The sequence below is a fragment of the Chrysochloris asiatica genome, unplaced genomic scaffold (genome assembly GCF_000296735.1).
Source record: "Chrysochloris asiatica unplaced genomic scaffold, ChrAsi1.0 scaffold00061, whole genome shotgun sequence".
NCBI lineage: Eukaryota > Metazoa > Chordata > Mammalia > Afrosoricida > Chrysochloridae > Chrysochloris > Chrysochloris asiatica.
In genome coordinates, this window is record NW_006408579.1 from 8,645,499 (window position 1) to 8,660,947 (window position 15,449).

Sequence of the window (15,449 nt, forward strand, 5' to 3'; positions counted from 1 at the left end):
GTACTTAACAACAAGACCATTTCTTATGCACCATGCTATGTAGGAATCAGTGGTCAAGAAAACAAAGACTCTAACTTCTGCCTGCTCTAAAAGTTATAGTCAACAAATAAAGCAATTGCAATTCAGTGCTACGATAGAGAAACCATGATACAATGTGAGAACACAAGAGGCACATTTCATCCAGTATCAAGCCAGATGTTGGGAGGGGAGGATGGAGGGAAGGCAGGAAAATTTTAACTCAAAAAGTGAGAGGTTGACCTAAAAGGGGAAAGAGGTTAATCTCACAAATAGCTGAAAAAAGAATATTCCATGTACAGAAAATTGAATGTTAAGTATGCAGGAGACAGAAAAAGAAGGTAGCACATTTCAGCAACCAGAAGTTGTTTGATATGACTGGTTGATGCAAAACAAAAGGCATAGGAAATGAGACAGAGAGATAAGCAGAAGCCAATTAGGATGGGCCTTTTAAATCATGTTAAAAAGTTTGGATTTTATTTTGTGTGCAGTAAGACTGATCAAAGGATAACATTTGCAATGTAGGGGGGAAAATCCTTTGGTGAATGAGTGCAGTGCATGACGACAGGGATGCTAGAGGCATTGTTGTTGTTGTTATGAAGTGCTGTCGAGTCAGTTCCGACCCATAGCGACCCTGTATAGGGTTGCCTAGGAGACAGTTAAACCAGATTAATTATTTTGCCGTAGTTCAGGCCAAAAATAAAAAGTACTGAGAGTTAGAACAAGATTGATGTTGTTGTTAAGTGCCATCGAATTTGTTCTAACTCATAACAACCCTATATAGGATTTCTGAGGAGTGGCTGGTGATTTTGAACCACCAACCTTGCAGTTACTAGTCCAGTGCTTATCCTACAGTGCTGCAATGTGATTTTAAACAACAACAAAAGCACATTGCCATTGAGTTGCTTCTGACTCAGAGGGTTTCCAGAGCTGGAAGTCTTCATGGGAGCAGAAAATCTCATCTTCCTCCTGTGAAATTGCTGTTGGATCTGAATTGCTTACCTTGTGGTTAGCAGTGCTTACCCTACAGTGCCACCAGGGCTCCTTTTGTAGAAATTGCTGCTGTTGTGAAATGCTGTTGAGTTGGTTTCAACTCATAGCGACCTTGTATAGGGATTCCAAGGAACAGTTGGTGAATTTGAATAGCTTATATGCGGTCAGCAGTCCAGTGCTTATTCTATAGTACCACTAACTAAAATAGTGGACACAGAGTACAAAAGTTTTGAGGGAAGAAAAATGATGAGTTCAGTTTTAAGAATGTTGATTCTATCTTGGGTATCTGTGAGACATTCAATTCAGGTGTAGAATAGCCAACTGGAAATTACATATGAAGATCATGAGGAAAATCTAGACTAGTGATACTAATTTGGGAGTTGTTCAATTGCATAGCAACAGCATCTGAAGCTAGCGAGTGGATAAGATCACTCACAATGATTGTGCGGTTTGAGATAAATAGAGAGAGCAGTGAAAGGACCCTAGGAAATGAAGATATTGAAGGACCAGGACAAGATGAAAAAGTTAAAATGAGAAGTCTGGCTTGAAGGATAAGTGGCAAAGCAGTTGAGTTTGGTGTTGTTGTTAAGTGCCGTTGAGTCAGTTCCAACCCACAGCAACCTTGTATAGGATTTCTGAGGAGCAGTGAGTTTAAACCACCAACCTTGAAGTTCAAATGACTTTGCAGTCTGGCGCATTAACCCACAGCGCCACATCAGGTCTGCTGAGTTTGGTGTAGGAACCAAGAAAAGAAAGGTTTAGAAGAAGGAAGCTGTGCTGAACAAAGTCAAATACTTCACAGAAAGATAGGATACTAACAAAAAGTGTTCATTGAACTTTTCTGAGAGCAGTTTCTTTGGCAGTTAAATAAAGGAAGAAACAGATTTCACTGAAAATTAAAGAATGGCTTGGAGATTGAGACAGTGTATGCAACAATTTGCTTAAGAAATATGGAGAAAGGGATGTTGAAAGTCACTAAAAGGGTAACATGAGGTTGGAAAGGGATTTTTTTTATAGAATAAAAATACTATATCATATATATATATATATGATATATACTCATGGGGAAGAGATGGAACAAAATACAATAAAGTTGAGGAATAAATGATATAGTGAGACTCATTGGGAGTAATCCAGAGGATGGTAGGATAGAATGTCAACATGGCTCCATGTCTGTTTGACACTGACACTTTCTATATCTCTAGTCTCTTAATAAGAAGCCCTAGCAGCATAGTGGGTTACAAATTGGTATGCTAACTGCAAGGTCAATAGTTCGAATCTACCAGCTGCTCTGTGTGAGAAACGTGAGGCTTTCTGCTTCCATAAAGATTTACAGCTTCAGAAACCCGATACATGGTGACTATGAGTCAAAACTGACTCCACTGCACACAACCATGACCACCACCACCAGTCTCTAAATATATTTTCTTTAACTAAAAGAGGCAGTAGATTTTATGGGCCAGAACATAATCCTGTTGTTATTAAGTGCTGTCAAGGCAGTTCCAAACTCATGGTGACCCTTTATAGGGTTTCTAAGATGTGCCTGGTAGGTTTGAACCACTGACCTTGCAGTTAGTAACCCAGTGCTTATCATACAGCACCACACCAGGACTGCAGAGCATGGGCCTAGAGTCTATTAATTCTAGATTTTATACCCAGTTCTATCAGGAAGATATAAATGAAATGGATTGGTACAGTAGCAGAAGCAATGGGCTCAAGTGTAACAATTGTGAGAATGGTGTAGGAACAGACAGTGTTTCATTCTGCGGTGCGTAGGGTTGCTATGAGTCTAAACCGAGTTAAAAGCATCTAGCAATAGCAACAATGGATCTATCTATGTAACATTGAACAAGTATCTTAAATTCCATTCCATGTAAATACAGTCTTTAAATATACCTCTTATAAAAGAAAGGCAATAGAAATAAATTTTATTATAGTTAGTTTTCTATGGAACATAACCATGAGTAGTAGTTTCTGATCTGTAAACTTGTATTTTTTTGTATTAGGGATATGGAAGACTTTTAATTTGTTTTTGCTATTGTTCTCTTTCTTCTTACTTTACTTATCCTCTCTCTTTAATGAGAACATATCTGAATTTTTTCTCTTTACACTGTGCCCCATTTTGGAATTCAGTGGTGACTGCAAAATTGAGTAGTAAGATCTGTTATAATTTGTATACACGATTACAATATATTCGAGGAGACCTGGTGTGGTACTGTGGCTTAATGCTCTAGACTGCAAAGTCAGTTGGAACAGTAAGATCAGTGGTTCAAGCTCACCATCTGCTCCTTAGAAACCCTATACAGAGTCACTGTGGGGTGATACCAACTCGAGGGCGTTTAATAACAACATGTTGTTGTTAAGTTCCATCAAGTCAGTTCCAACTCATAGTGAGCTTGTATAAGGTTTCTGAAGAGTAGCTGGTGGGTTTCAACTGCCGACTTTATGGTTCACAGCCCAGTGCTGAACCCACAGCTCTACACCAGGCATTCAATATACATATAGTATACAACATGTGTGATATATATTGTATTATATTACCATATACAACCCATGATCTAGGTTTTAGACTGTGTAGAAAGGTACCTAGGATGTTTAAATCTTTTTTTTTTTTTTTTAATCATCTTAAATGATTCCTTGGTGTGAATATTAGAAAATGAAAGAATTTTTTAAAGAAAAACTTTTAAAAAGAAAAAAATAATAGAAACTCTATAAATAGAAATGACAAAGTAATGAGAATCAAATACATTTTATTCCTGCCATTTGGTTTGGAATCACTAGTGCAGGCAATGAGAAATGTCTTCATACTTCCTTCGTGTGAGACTCTGGACCAATCAGTTGACCAGATACCATCATTGTCTCTTAACAAGGATGCGCAGAGATCTGATGGGTTTCCAGGAAGTTTTCTCTATGCTTGGCATAGCAGGAAATTGTTCTGATTTATTTGTCATCACACAGAATCACTGATGGACAGGAAAAGTGAAAAAAATAAAATAAAATAATAAGGTTTTTGTTGTTGCTGTAACTGAACTCCTTCCTGCTGTTTTGTCCTTGTTCCTCCCCATGACACATACTTTCTCAGGGATAGCAGAAACAAGTAAGAGCTAAAGAAGAATAAGGAAGAAAAAGAAAAAAACAAAACACAGTCAAACTATAAATCCTGCTATTTGTAATCAGTGCATAGCCTCTGTGATGAAATTTGTGAGTAATTCACTTCCCACTCAAGCCAACCAACGTGGGATCTAATGTTGCCACCCTGAACACTAATGAAGTGAGTCAGAAGGCAGCACAGCTTGCCCTTGGGGACTCATTTCTCACATCACCAAAAAGTAATTTCCCTCAGTTTTGGCCATCTGGTAGCTTGGATTGTGAAGATGATGTTTTGTTCGCATAGTGCTTGAAAGCACGGGCCCTGGAGTGTGCCTCTAAGCCTGAATTTCCCAACCATTAATAAAAAAAAGAAAAAGAAAGAAAGGTGGATTTGAGGGGAGAAATAAATAAAATATTAATAGTATCTACCTTATAGGATTTTACTTCCTTCTTATGAAGAGTAATTGAGATAATACTTTTAAAGGACTTTACACAGGGTTCTTGTGTATAGTAAATGCTTAATTAACGTATGCTGTTGCTATTGTGTGCTGTCTATTGTTAAATTGTTTGTAGTACTACCAGTAATAGTAGCACTGGGATAATAATAGTATTTCTGTAATTACCTGTCTGTGATTTTGGCTTTATTATTGCATTTTTAAGCGCTAACATACATCATCTGACCTGTTACACACTAAGATGCTACTTAGAGGCTTTCTATTGTAATGATTAACCCACAACGTACTTATAAGTAACTGAGGATTCTCACATTTTAACGCAATGATGTGATATTTGTTTCCCTGACATTTGTTAAAAAAAATAAATAAATAAAGACAAACGAACCTGGTTTATATTCATTTGATATGAATGAATATAAGAATAAGGTAAAATTATCCTTAGGTTGTATAACCAAATAAGGTTTAATTGAATCAAAAAGGAGCTAAGACATTTTCATTATACTACTCCGTGTCCTCCTTTTTGCAGAACTCAGATAGCCATCATTAGCCCTTACAGTGACACTTTAGTATCTCCTCAAGGGAACTGATGAGCAGATGCAATGCCTGGATCTTAAAAGCGCTTTTCCTTCTCAAAACAAATTTCAAATGATTTACACTAGGAAACCAATTAGTTCAAATTTTCCATTTCCAGTTGCATGAACAGTGGGATAAAGGTGAAGTTTTCTGCTCCTGTAAAGATTTACAGCCTTGCAGAGTCACAATGAGTCAGAAAAGACTCAATGGCACTTAACACAACCACCACCACAACAATTGTATGAACCAGTATGGCAAGCTTGTTTGTTTTTGTTTTTGTTTTTTAACAAAAAATGCATATTCATTTAAATGTCCAATGGGTAAAAGCTTGTTTTTACTGATATAATTACATATGCAACTTCATTTTGTGTTTACAGTTCCACCAAAGATCTCCAACATCTCCTCCGATGTCACTGTGAATGAGGGCAGCAATGTGACCCTGGTTTGTATGGCAAATGGCCGCCCTGAACCTGTTATCACCTGGAGACACCTTACACCAACTGGTAAGCAACCAGCCTTCCAGTCTCCAAGATGGTAAACACTCTTTGATATACTCATGCTGTCAAGATTTCATTGACTCATGAGCTCTACATGCAACTTGTTTTTAAGACATTGACAGAATTGTGCCATAGATCTTATTTAGGGCCCCCATGATCCAATAATATGTTCATCTCAATCAATTCTACATCCATTTTTTTGTGGTTGTTAAGTGTGACTGAGTTGATTCCAACTCACAGCAATCCTGTATAGAGTTTCCAAAGAGCAGCTGGTAGGTATAAACTACTAACCTTGTGGTTTGCAGGCCAGTGTTTATACTAATTATACAAACACAAAAGCTTTTTGAAACATCCTCATATATATATTTGTTGTTGTTGTTGTTATGTGCCGTGGAGTCAGTTCCAACTTATAACTACCCTGTACAGGGTTTCCGAGGCTGTAAATTTTTATGCGAGCTGAAAGCCTCACCTTTCTCCCGTGGAACAGCTGGTAGTTTTCAAATCAGACTACCACATCTTTCTCCCATGGAGCAGCTGATAGGTTCAAAACACTGACCTTTTTGTTAGCTCAACACTAACCATTGTATCACCAGGGATCCTGTTGACCTTTGAACAACAGGGGTGTCAGCTGCCTGGGTCCACTAATATACACTTTTTTTCTTTTTTTTTTTTTTTAACACCATGTGACACTCATCATCTCTGCATGAACAGTTGGTCTTTCCAGTAAATTGCATATCACAGTAAAAAATGATCCCTCGTGGGTCTCACGTATTTTTCATCATGTTTATTGCAGCATCGTAAACCTTGAATCACACCACTATTGATGATGGAAGTGCTCCTGTGTAACCGAGGAAAGGCATAGCGTTATAAGAAAAAGTTTAATTGCTTGATGTGAACTGCAAATTGAGGTTCTGCAGCTGCAGTTGTCCACCTTTCAAAATAAATGAACCCAGTGTAAGGACCATTGTTTAAAAAAAAAAAGACAAAAAAAGGAAATTCATGATGTTATCCTTGCAAATACACCAGCAAGTGTGGAAACTTTTCACTTTTTGTAAAATACCTTTTTGTCTCATGTTGAAAATGCATTTTTTTATGTGAATGCAGTATATAATAATCTAACATATAAGATATATGTATTCATTGACTGCTTATGCTATTGAAAAGACTTCTGGATCAACAGTAAGCTTAATTGTTAATATTTGGGGAAGTCAAGTTATGCATGAATTTTCAAATGTGTGTAATATTGGCACCTCTAACCCCCTGTTTAAAATGTTTGTAGGGTAATTCCATTGTCTTTTAATTCCGTATTTCCATGAAATTTTTTTCATTAAGTCCATTTTTCTATGAACTTTTTTGAATTCCCTTGTGTACATAATTTCTAGGGGTACAGTGAGTCTGTATGATAAGCATTGGACTGAGAACCACAAGGTTGATGGTTCGAGCCCACCAGTCACTCCACAAGAGAACGATAAGGCTTTCTACATCTGCAAAGATGTACAGTTTTTAAAACCCTATACAGGGTCCTATGAGTCTGAAATGACTCAACAGCACTGAACAACAATAATATAATTTATATATCATAATCTTTAATACTACAGTTTCCCAAGACAACAAAGATAGAAGCATCAAATGATTTGATGCTGTATCTAAAATACCTGCCAGTTTTGCTGCTTGAGTGTCTCGAGGTAATGCTTTGTAGCAATTAAACTGATGTTGTTATTTGTTCATATGTTAGTTTTTTTAAATTTGTTTTACTTTGATTTGAACTGTAGGTCAGTTTCCTAATATGCAGTACATTATGAAAAAAAATTTTCGGGAATACCTCAAAAGAGTTTGTAACTTCTAATGATCTAACATTGATTCTGAGTCTGTGGTTGGGCATCAGGTGTAGACTAAAGTGTATGAGCTCAACATGAATTATTGGCTATTGTTGCTAATTCAGTGAAAAGAAGACAATTAGTCCCCTGCAGTCGTTTCCGAGTTTGACTTTTCCCTGCCCTTATCCATCACCACAACTGGGTTCCCAGATCCTCCTGCTTGTGGAAATTTCTTCAAAATTCTGCATGAATATTCCCCTATTATGCACATTGCATTTTCTCATATGCAAAGCCATGCCTTTGGAAATGTTAGAGTGAGGCCTTCTATTTAATTTTTCTGAAAAGTGGAGTGATATTGCAATTATTCTTATACAATATCTTTTTTGGTAGATAGCCCCCAACTTTTAAGTAATATTCTCTTCTAGAGAATAAATAAAGTATATTGGAAACACAGTCACACTCATTCTTGTACATATTGTCTAGGGCTACTTTTGTTCTAAAACAGCAGACTTGAGTAATTGCAACAAAGATCCATAGACCTACAAAGCCCTTTACACAAGCTTGTGCAAGCTCTGGTCAAGATCATTGCTTAAGGCATAGAACAAAGACTTGGTGCACTCACCTCTGATCCCTGTAACTTTTGAGTTATCTTCCATGGTGTTCACTTCAAAATGAGCATAGACATTGAATCTCTAGATATTTATAAGAAGATTCAAAGTATCTAGAGATTTAATGTATAATAGGTTCACAAACTTCCCCAGAGGAAACACAAAGTTTCAGTTAGTGATTTTCCGATTACTGGGATGCCATCAAACTTAATTCACAACTAACTACTTGACCATGGCTAATATTTTTATTATGCAAATATGATAAAATGTAACATTTTCAGACTATTGAATGAGTGTAATTGAGGCCAAAATTCACTTCTGGAAATGTCATGAACCATGTGCTATGTCTGCAGGGGCATACTATGCCAGAACTCTTTTTACATAATTTCACCATTCACACCTGTTTTATGTATGTGCATGTTAGGTACATGGACTATTTGCAAAACTATAAGGTATACTAAGTTTGCTATTCAATGGAAACTGTCCCAAGTTATTTCTAAAAAGCCCAGGTAGTTCTTGCTTATATATTCTTTAAAAATCTCTGTATGTTATGGTGTATGATTATAGGACCTCCATTCCACATTAAACCTCAGGTTAATTACTCAGGTGAACTTTAAATCAACCTATGGAATTGTCTGGTATTTTGATAGGTGTTTGCATTAGAAGCCTCTATTTTGTTAGCAAAGTTTCACTCAAAATCTATATTTGTTGGTTGTTGAAGCATAAAACTCAACATTTGTAGATAATAAACACATTAGGGTCTTACTTGGGAAAATAATCCCAAACTCACTGTGTGTCAGACTCATTTTATATCTCATCAGGGGAACAAATGCAAATGATGGACTATCTGAAGCATGACCCTCCATACATCATCCACCTTCCTCCTAGATTCAGTTAATGCTCCAGAACACCTTTTACTTGAATGGCATTATATTAACCACCAATCCCATGCCACCTACTCCTATTCCAAGGAGAATTGCTTTTACTGAATTATAATTTGATATAAAACTATTATATTTAAAGATAGTATAAAAGACAAACTCTAAAAGTAATCATTATGTTTAATGTAATGTTGTTATTGAGAGATTATTTAATATATTTTTTTACATCATTTCATTTCATTGCTATAAGGACACTGTCAAGCAATTTCTCAATTTGTAATATCCAAACAACCCTTATGACTCTGGGAAGTATAAGACTACAAAAATTGAAATTCAGTTCTGCATCTCCACCCATTTGATGCTATGAGTCAGAACTGATTTGATCAATGTGTTCATTAATTGTAGTCATATAATTCAAATCCTCCTCTTATTCCTGACTGTGTTTATCCTTCTATTGTTACAAGCGAATGTAGGCCAATTATTGTGTCTTGGATGGCGGTTGCAAACTTTTAAGACGCCAGGTACTGCATATCAAACTAGGAAGCAGAACAGAAACATTAAATATATTATTAGGCCAATGAAACAGAATACCCCATGAAACCATAACCCTAAATCAAGAAACCAAATCTCATGATGCTTTTAGTTGTATATAAACAGCCTCGGCAGCTACCCTTTTTTGTTACTGTTGTAAACATTCATATCACACAACTTTTGCTAGTTCAACTTTTTATAGATATACACCTTACTGACAGCAATTACTAGAACTGACTATTCAACCCTGTCTTTAATTAATATGATTTTATATCACCACTGACCTACCCTTTCCCCTTCCCTTTCACCCCTAATAACTACTAATATGCTTTTGTCTTTATACCTTTGCTTTTTCTTGTTTTTGTTTTGTTTTGTGTATAAGTGCAGTTGAATGACTTATTTCACTCACAATAGTGTCTTCATGTTCTAGCATTCTTCTGGCTTAGTAATATTGCATTGTGTGTATGCATGACATTTTGTTTATCCCTTCATCTGTTAGTGGGCTACATAGGTTGTTTCCACTGTTAGGCTACTTGAATAGTGCTGCAATAAATGTTAGTGTACAAGTCTCTGAGACTCTGGTGTGGTGCTGCAGGATCAGCACTGGACTGTGAACCACAAGGTTAATAGTTCAAACCCACTACTTCTCCTTGGAAATCCTATACAGAGTGACTATGAGTTAGAACCTACTTGAGGGCACTTAACATAGCAATATATGCATATACATATATATTTATATGTGTGTGTATATACTGTGTTTTTAAATTCTTGTCAGATAATATACGGTTTTTGAAGATAGTCTCTCAATCTGTCCCTTGACTTTATACTTTTTCAGTAGTCTCTTGACAAACAAGTGTTTAATTTTTATAAAGTTGCATCTATTCGTTTTTATTTTGTTTGCATTCTTTTAAAAGTATTATTGTATTAACTAACCCATTTTTAAAAGCTAAGCTTGACAGCATTTTCTTTAACAAATTTTATGAGATTTGAGTGCAAATTAATTTTTATGTAAAGTATGAGGCATGGATCCTGTTTCATTTCTCTGCATGTTAAAATCCAGTTTTCCAACACCCTTTATAGAATTAAAGCTTCTTTTCCTATCAAAGAGTCTGAGCAATCTGCCCCAAAATCACTTGACTGTAGATGTATAGGTCTATTTCTGACTCTCAAGTCTATTCCGTTGGTCTATGTGTCTATTGTTACTAATACCAGGCTGTTTTGATTACTGCAGGTTTGCAATATGTTTTAAAATGTGGAAATATAAGCTCAAGTATTTTGTTCTTCTCTTTCAACATTGCTTTAGCTACTTGGGGCCTCTTACTAGTCCACATAAAGTTGAGGATTCGTTTTTCTATTTCTATAGTGAAAGCTATTAGACTTTAGATCAAAATTGTGTTGAATCTGTAGATTGCTTTGTGTAGTACTGGCATCTTGACAATATTAACTCTTCCAACTCAAGAACTCAGATATCTTTTCCTTTTAAGTTTTCTTTGATCTTTCAAAATTGTTTTATAAGTTTCATTGTATAAGCCCTTCAAGTCAGTGATTAGATTTATTTTAGTTATTATATTCTATTAGATGTTACTGTAAATTGGATAATCGACCTAATTTTTCTTTCAGGTTTCTTCTCATTGTTGGTCTATAAAAACCTTGTCAATTTTTTTGTTTGTTACCTTGTACCATGAACATTTGCTATATTTCTCTATTAGTTCTAGAAGTTTTCTTGTGGGCTCTTTCAAGTTTTCTATATCATATCATTCACAAATAGAGATATCATTCATATCATATCATATTATTCACAAATAGAGATATGTTTTACCTCTTCTTTTCCAATCTGGGAATCTTTGTTTGTTTGTTTGTTTTATTGCCCAGCTAAGACTTCAAATACAATATTGAACAGAAGTGATGACATCTGAGATCAGACAACCTTGTCTTGTTACCAATTTCAAGGGTAGAACTCAGTCTTTCTCCATTTAGTATAATGTTGACTGTTGACTTTTTATATACGTTCGGAATCATATTGAGGAATTTCCCTTCTATTCCCATCTTCTTCATACTTTTAATCAAGAAATAATGTTGGATTTTATAAAGTTCTTTTTCTGTAGCCATAATGACAATCATGTGATTATTTTTTTGTTCTATTGATATGATGAATCATATTGATTAATTTTTCTAATATTGAACCATCCCTGCATCCCTGGAATACATTGCACTTAGTCATGATGTATGATTCTTAATATGTTGTTGGATTCTGTTCACTAGTGTTTTGCTGAGGATTTTTGTGCCTATGTTAAAAAATAATATTGGTTTATAGAATTATTTTCTTGTAGTGTCATTGCCTGGTTTTGGTATCAGCATTATTTATGTTTCATAGAATGAACTAATGTGCTTCTATATATTTTGAAAGAGTTTAAAAATATTAGATTAAATTATTCTCTAAATGTTAGATAGAATTAGCCATTTGGTGCAGGGTATTTGTTGTTCTTGTTGCAAAGTTTTTGATCATTGGTTCAATCTTTTCTCTTGTTATAGGTTTGCTTAGACTATCAGTTTCCTCTTAGGCCAGTTTGGGTAGGTTGTGTGCTTCTAAGAATTTTCCCATTCATCTATGTTAACCATTTGTTGCCACACATAATATTCTATCATAATGTTCTTCATTTCTGTTGGGTCAGTTATGATAACCTTTCATTTTTTTATTTTGGTTGTTTGCATGTTATCTCTTCTTTCCATTATAGGCCAAGCTAAAGAGTTGTTTTTGTTGATCTCTTTAGTAAACCTTTTGGTTTTATTTATACTCTCTCTTACTTTTGTATTTTCAAATTTTATTTATGCTATGATTTCTGTGGAGCCCTTTGTTTAGAAGATTTAACTATCATAAATACATATGAGGGGGTTTCAGAATACTTGTGGAAAAATTCTATTATCTTTTAATTCCATTTTTCCATGAACATTTTGAAACCCCCACATATGCATCCAACATTGAAGCCCATAATTAATTGAATTAAATTGATAAAATTGAAAGGAGAAATAAATAGCACAACAATAATAGTTGGAGACGTCATCACACCACTTTGAAAACTATACAGAAATATCAAGGACACAAATGATCTGAATAGCCCTATTAACCTAGACTTAAACATATATAGACTATCCCAACCAACAATGGCACAATGTACATTTGCCTCTAGTGCACATGGATCATTCTCCAGAGTAGATCACATGTTAGATTACAAAACAAGTCTTGATAAATTTTTAAAGATTGAAAAAAAAAAAAGTATTTTCACAGAATAGAGTGGAATAAAGCTTTAAATCAATAATAATAAAAAAGAAAAACTTAAAAATGCACACACATATGACTATTAAACAATACATTGTTAAACTACCAATAGGTCAAGGAAGAAATTGAAAGAAAAATCACAAATTTCCTAATTTCAAGTAAAAATGAAAGCATTCCAAAATTTATAGAATGCAAGAAATGCAGTACTGAGAGGAGAAATTATAGTAACTAGTATTTTCAGAGGAAAATTGTTATTGCAGACAAACCTAAATATAGAATTTTTTGGTTCCCTTTCGTTTTGCATAATTTTGAAATATGACCCAAGGATCAAGGCATTTCAAATATTGATTTAAGAGATTAGACATTCATGGCTAACTCTGTAAAACTTCTCAGTGATCATGGACATCTGATTAGAACCTGTAATAACCACAATTTTTAAGGCAACAAATAACCAAAAGACAAGTCAAGTATTTCAGGCTGATGGTAATATTTACATGTATTGAAGAATGCTGTTGTTGTCATTTGTTGTTGTTAAGTGCTGGTGAGTCGGTTCCAACCCATAGCAACCCTGTATAAGTTTTCTGAGGAACAGAAACCGCCAACATTGCTGTTCAAACCGACTTTGCAGTCCAGCGCATTAACCCCCAGTGCCACACCAGGACTCCGTTATCATTAGGTGCCATGAAGTCGATTACAATCCATATTAACCCTACATACAAAAGAATAAAAAAAGCTCTGCCCCGTGTCATCCTTATAATTGTTACTGTGTTTGAGCCTTATGTTGCAGGCACTGTCCATCTATCTTGTTGAGGGTCTTTCTATTTTTTGCTGACTCTACTAAACATGATGGCTGGCTCCAGGGACTGGTTCCTCCTGATAACAGATCCAAAGTACATGAGATGAAGTCTTACCATCTTCAATTCTAAGAAGCATTCCCACTGTACTTCTTGCAAGACAGATTTGTTTGTTCTTCTGACAGTCTATGGCATACTTAATATTCTTCACCATTGATTTTTCTTCAGTTTTCCTTATTCATTGTCCAGCTTTTGTATGCATATATGGTAATTGAAAATACTAAGGAGCTCTGGTAGCGTAGTAGTTACCAATCGGGCTGCGAACCTTAAGGTCAGTGGTTCGAAACTACCAGCGGCTCCGCGGGAGAAAGATGAGGCTTTCTACTCCCATAAAGATTTACACCCTTGGAAACCCTGTACAGGGTCGCTATGGGTCGGAACCGACTCGACGGCACTAAACAACAACAACAACAATGGTTTAGGTCAGGCACACCTCCCTCCTCTAAATAACATCTTTGCTTTTTAACACTTTAAAGAGGTCTTTTGCAGAATTTACTCAATGCAATGCATCGTTTGATTTTTTGACATCTGCTTCCATGAGTATTGATTGCAGATCCAGGTGAAATGAAATCCTTGACAATGTTAATCTTTTCTCCACTTATGATGATGTTATTTATTGGATTTTTCAAAAAAATATATTGAGGTGTAATTCATTCTGAATACTAACTAGTCTTTGATGGTCTTTACTAAATGCTTCAAATCCCTTTCGTTTTCAGCAAGCAATGTGTCATCTGCATATCACTGGTAGCTCATGAGTTTACTCTAATTCTGATATCATGTTCTTCATATAGTAAAACTTCTTGGAGTTTTTGCTCAGCATACAGATTGAATAAGTATGGTGAAAGATACGACCCTGACACACATCTTTTCTGCTTTTAAACAACACAGTATCACACTATGCTGTGTGAAGGACTGCCTCTTATTCTATGTACAATTTCCACCTGAGTACAATTAAGTGTTCTAGTATAGCCATTCTTTGAAATGCTATCTATAATTTTAAAAAAACTCACACAGTTGAATGCCTTTGCATAGTGAATAAAACACAGATAATATCTTTCTGGTATTTTCTACTTTCACCCAAGATCCATCTGACATCAGTAATGATATCCCTCTTTCCACATTCTCTTCTGAATCTGGCATGAATTTCTGGCAACTCTGTGTTGATGTACTGCTGCAAACATTTTAGAAATACATTCAGCTAAAATTCACTTACAGCAAAGAATGCTAGAGACTTCAAAATCAGTTAGAAAAATAGGTGTGCTCATAGGAATTCCCAGTCATATAACAAGGATTAGCAAACTACACTGTGGGGCAAATATGTGCACACCCTGTTCTATTTTTGTTCTACCCTCAAGTTAATAATAGTCTTTAGATTTTCAAACTGTTAAAAAATGAAAAAATAATGATATATTCTTGACAAAATGTATGTTGTTGTTGTCAGGTTTTGTCGAGTTGGCACTGACTCATCATGACCCGGTGGACAAAAGAATGAAGCACTATGTTGTTGTTGTTGTTAAGTGCCGTTAGGTCAGTTCCGACCCATAGCGACCCTGAACAGGGTTTCCGAAGCTATAAATCTTTACGGGAGCAGATAGCCTCATCTTTCTCCCGCGGAACCGCTGGTAGTTTTGAACTGCTGACCTTGTGGTTCACAGCCCGATTTGCAACAACTACGCTACCAGAGCTCCTTAGTTGTTATAATTTATAGCACTGACTACTCCTGCATTAATCTGACAGTTGTTAAGCCTGAGCCTTTACTGCTGTCACTGTGCTAATCCATCTTGTTGAGGGTCTTCCTCTTTTTTCTTTGACCCTCCACTTTAGCAAATATATCCTTTTCCAGGGACTGGTCTCTCCT

The 15,449-nt window shown here is 35.6% G+C and overlaps 1 protein-coding gene across 2 annotated transcripts in view; it reads left to right on the forward strand.

Moving 5' to 3' along the window:
* LSAMP (limbic system-associated membrane protein) overlaps positions 1-15,449 on the forward strand; it is a 1,036,759-nt gene that overhangs the window by 638,941 nt on the left and 382,369 nt on the right. For both annotated transcript variants that reach the window (XM_006864161.1, XM_006864160.1), the window contains exon 3: positions 5,504-5,629. In XM_006864161.1, coding sequence (XP_006864223.1) covers positions 5,504-5,629 — 126 coding nt within the window. The remainder of the gene's footprint in view (positions 1-5,503; positions 5,630-15,449) is intronic.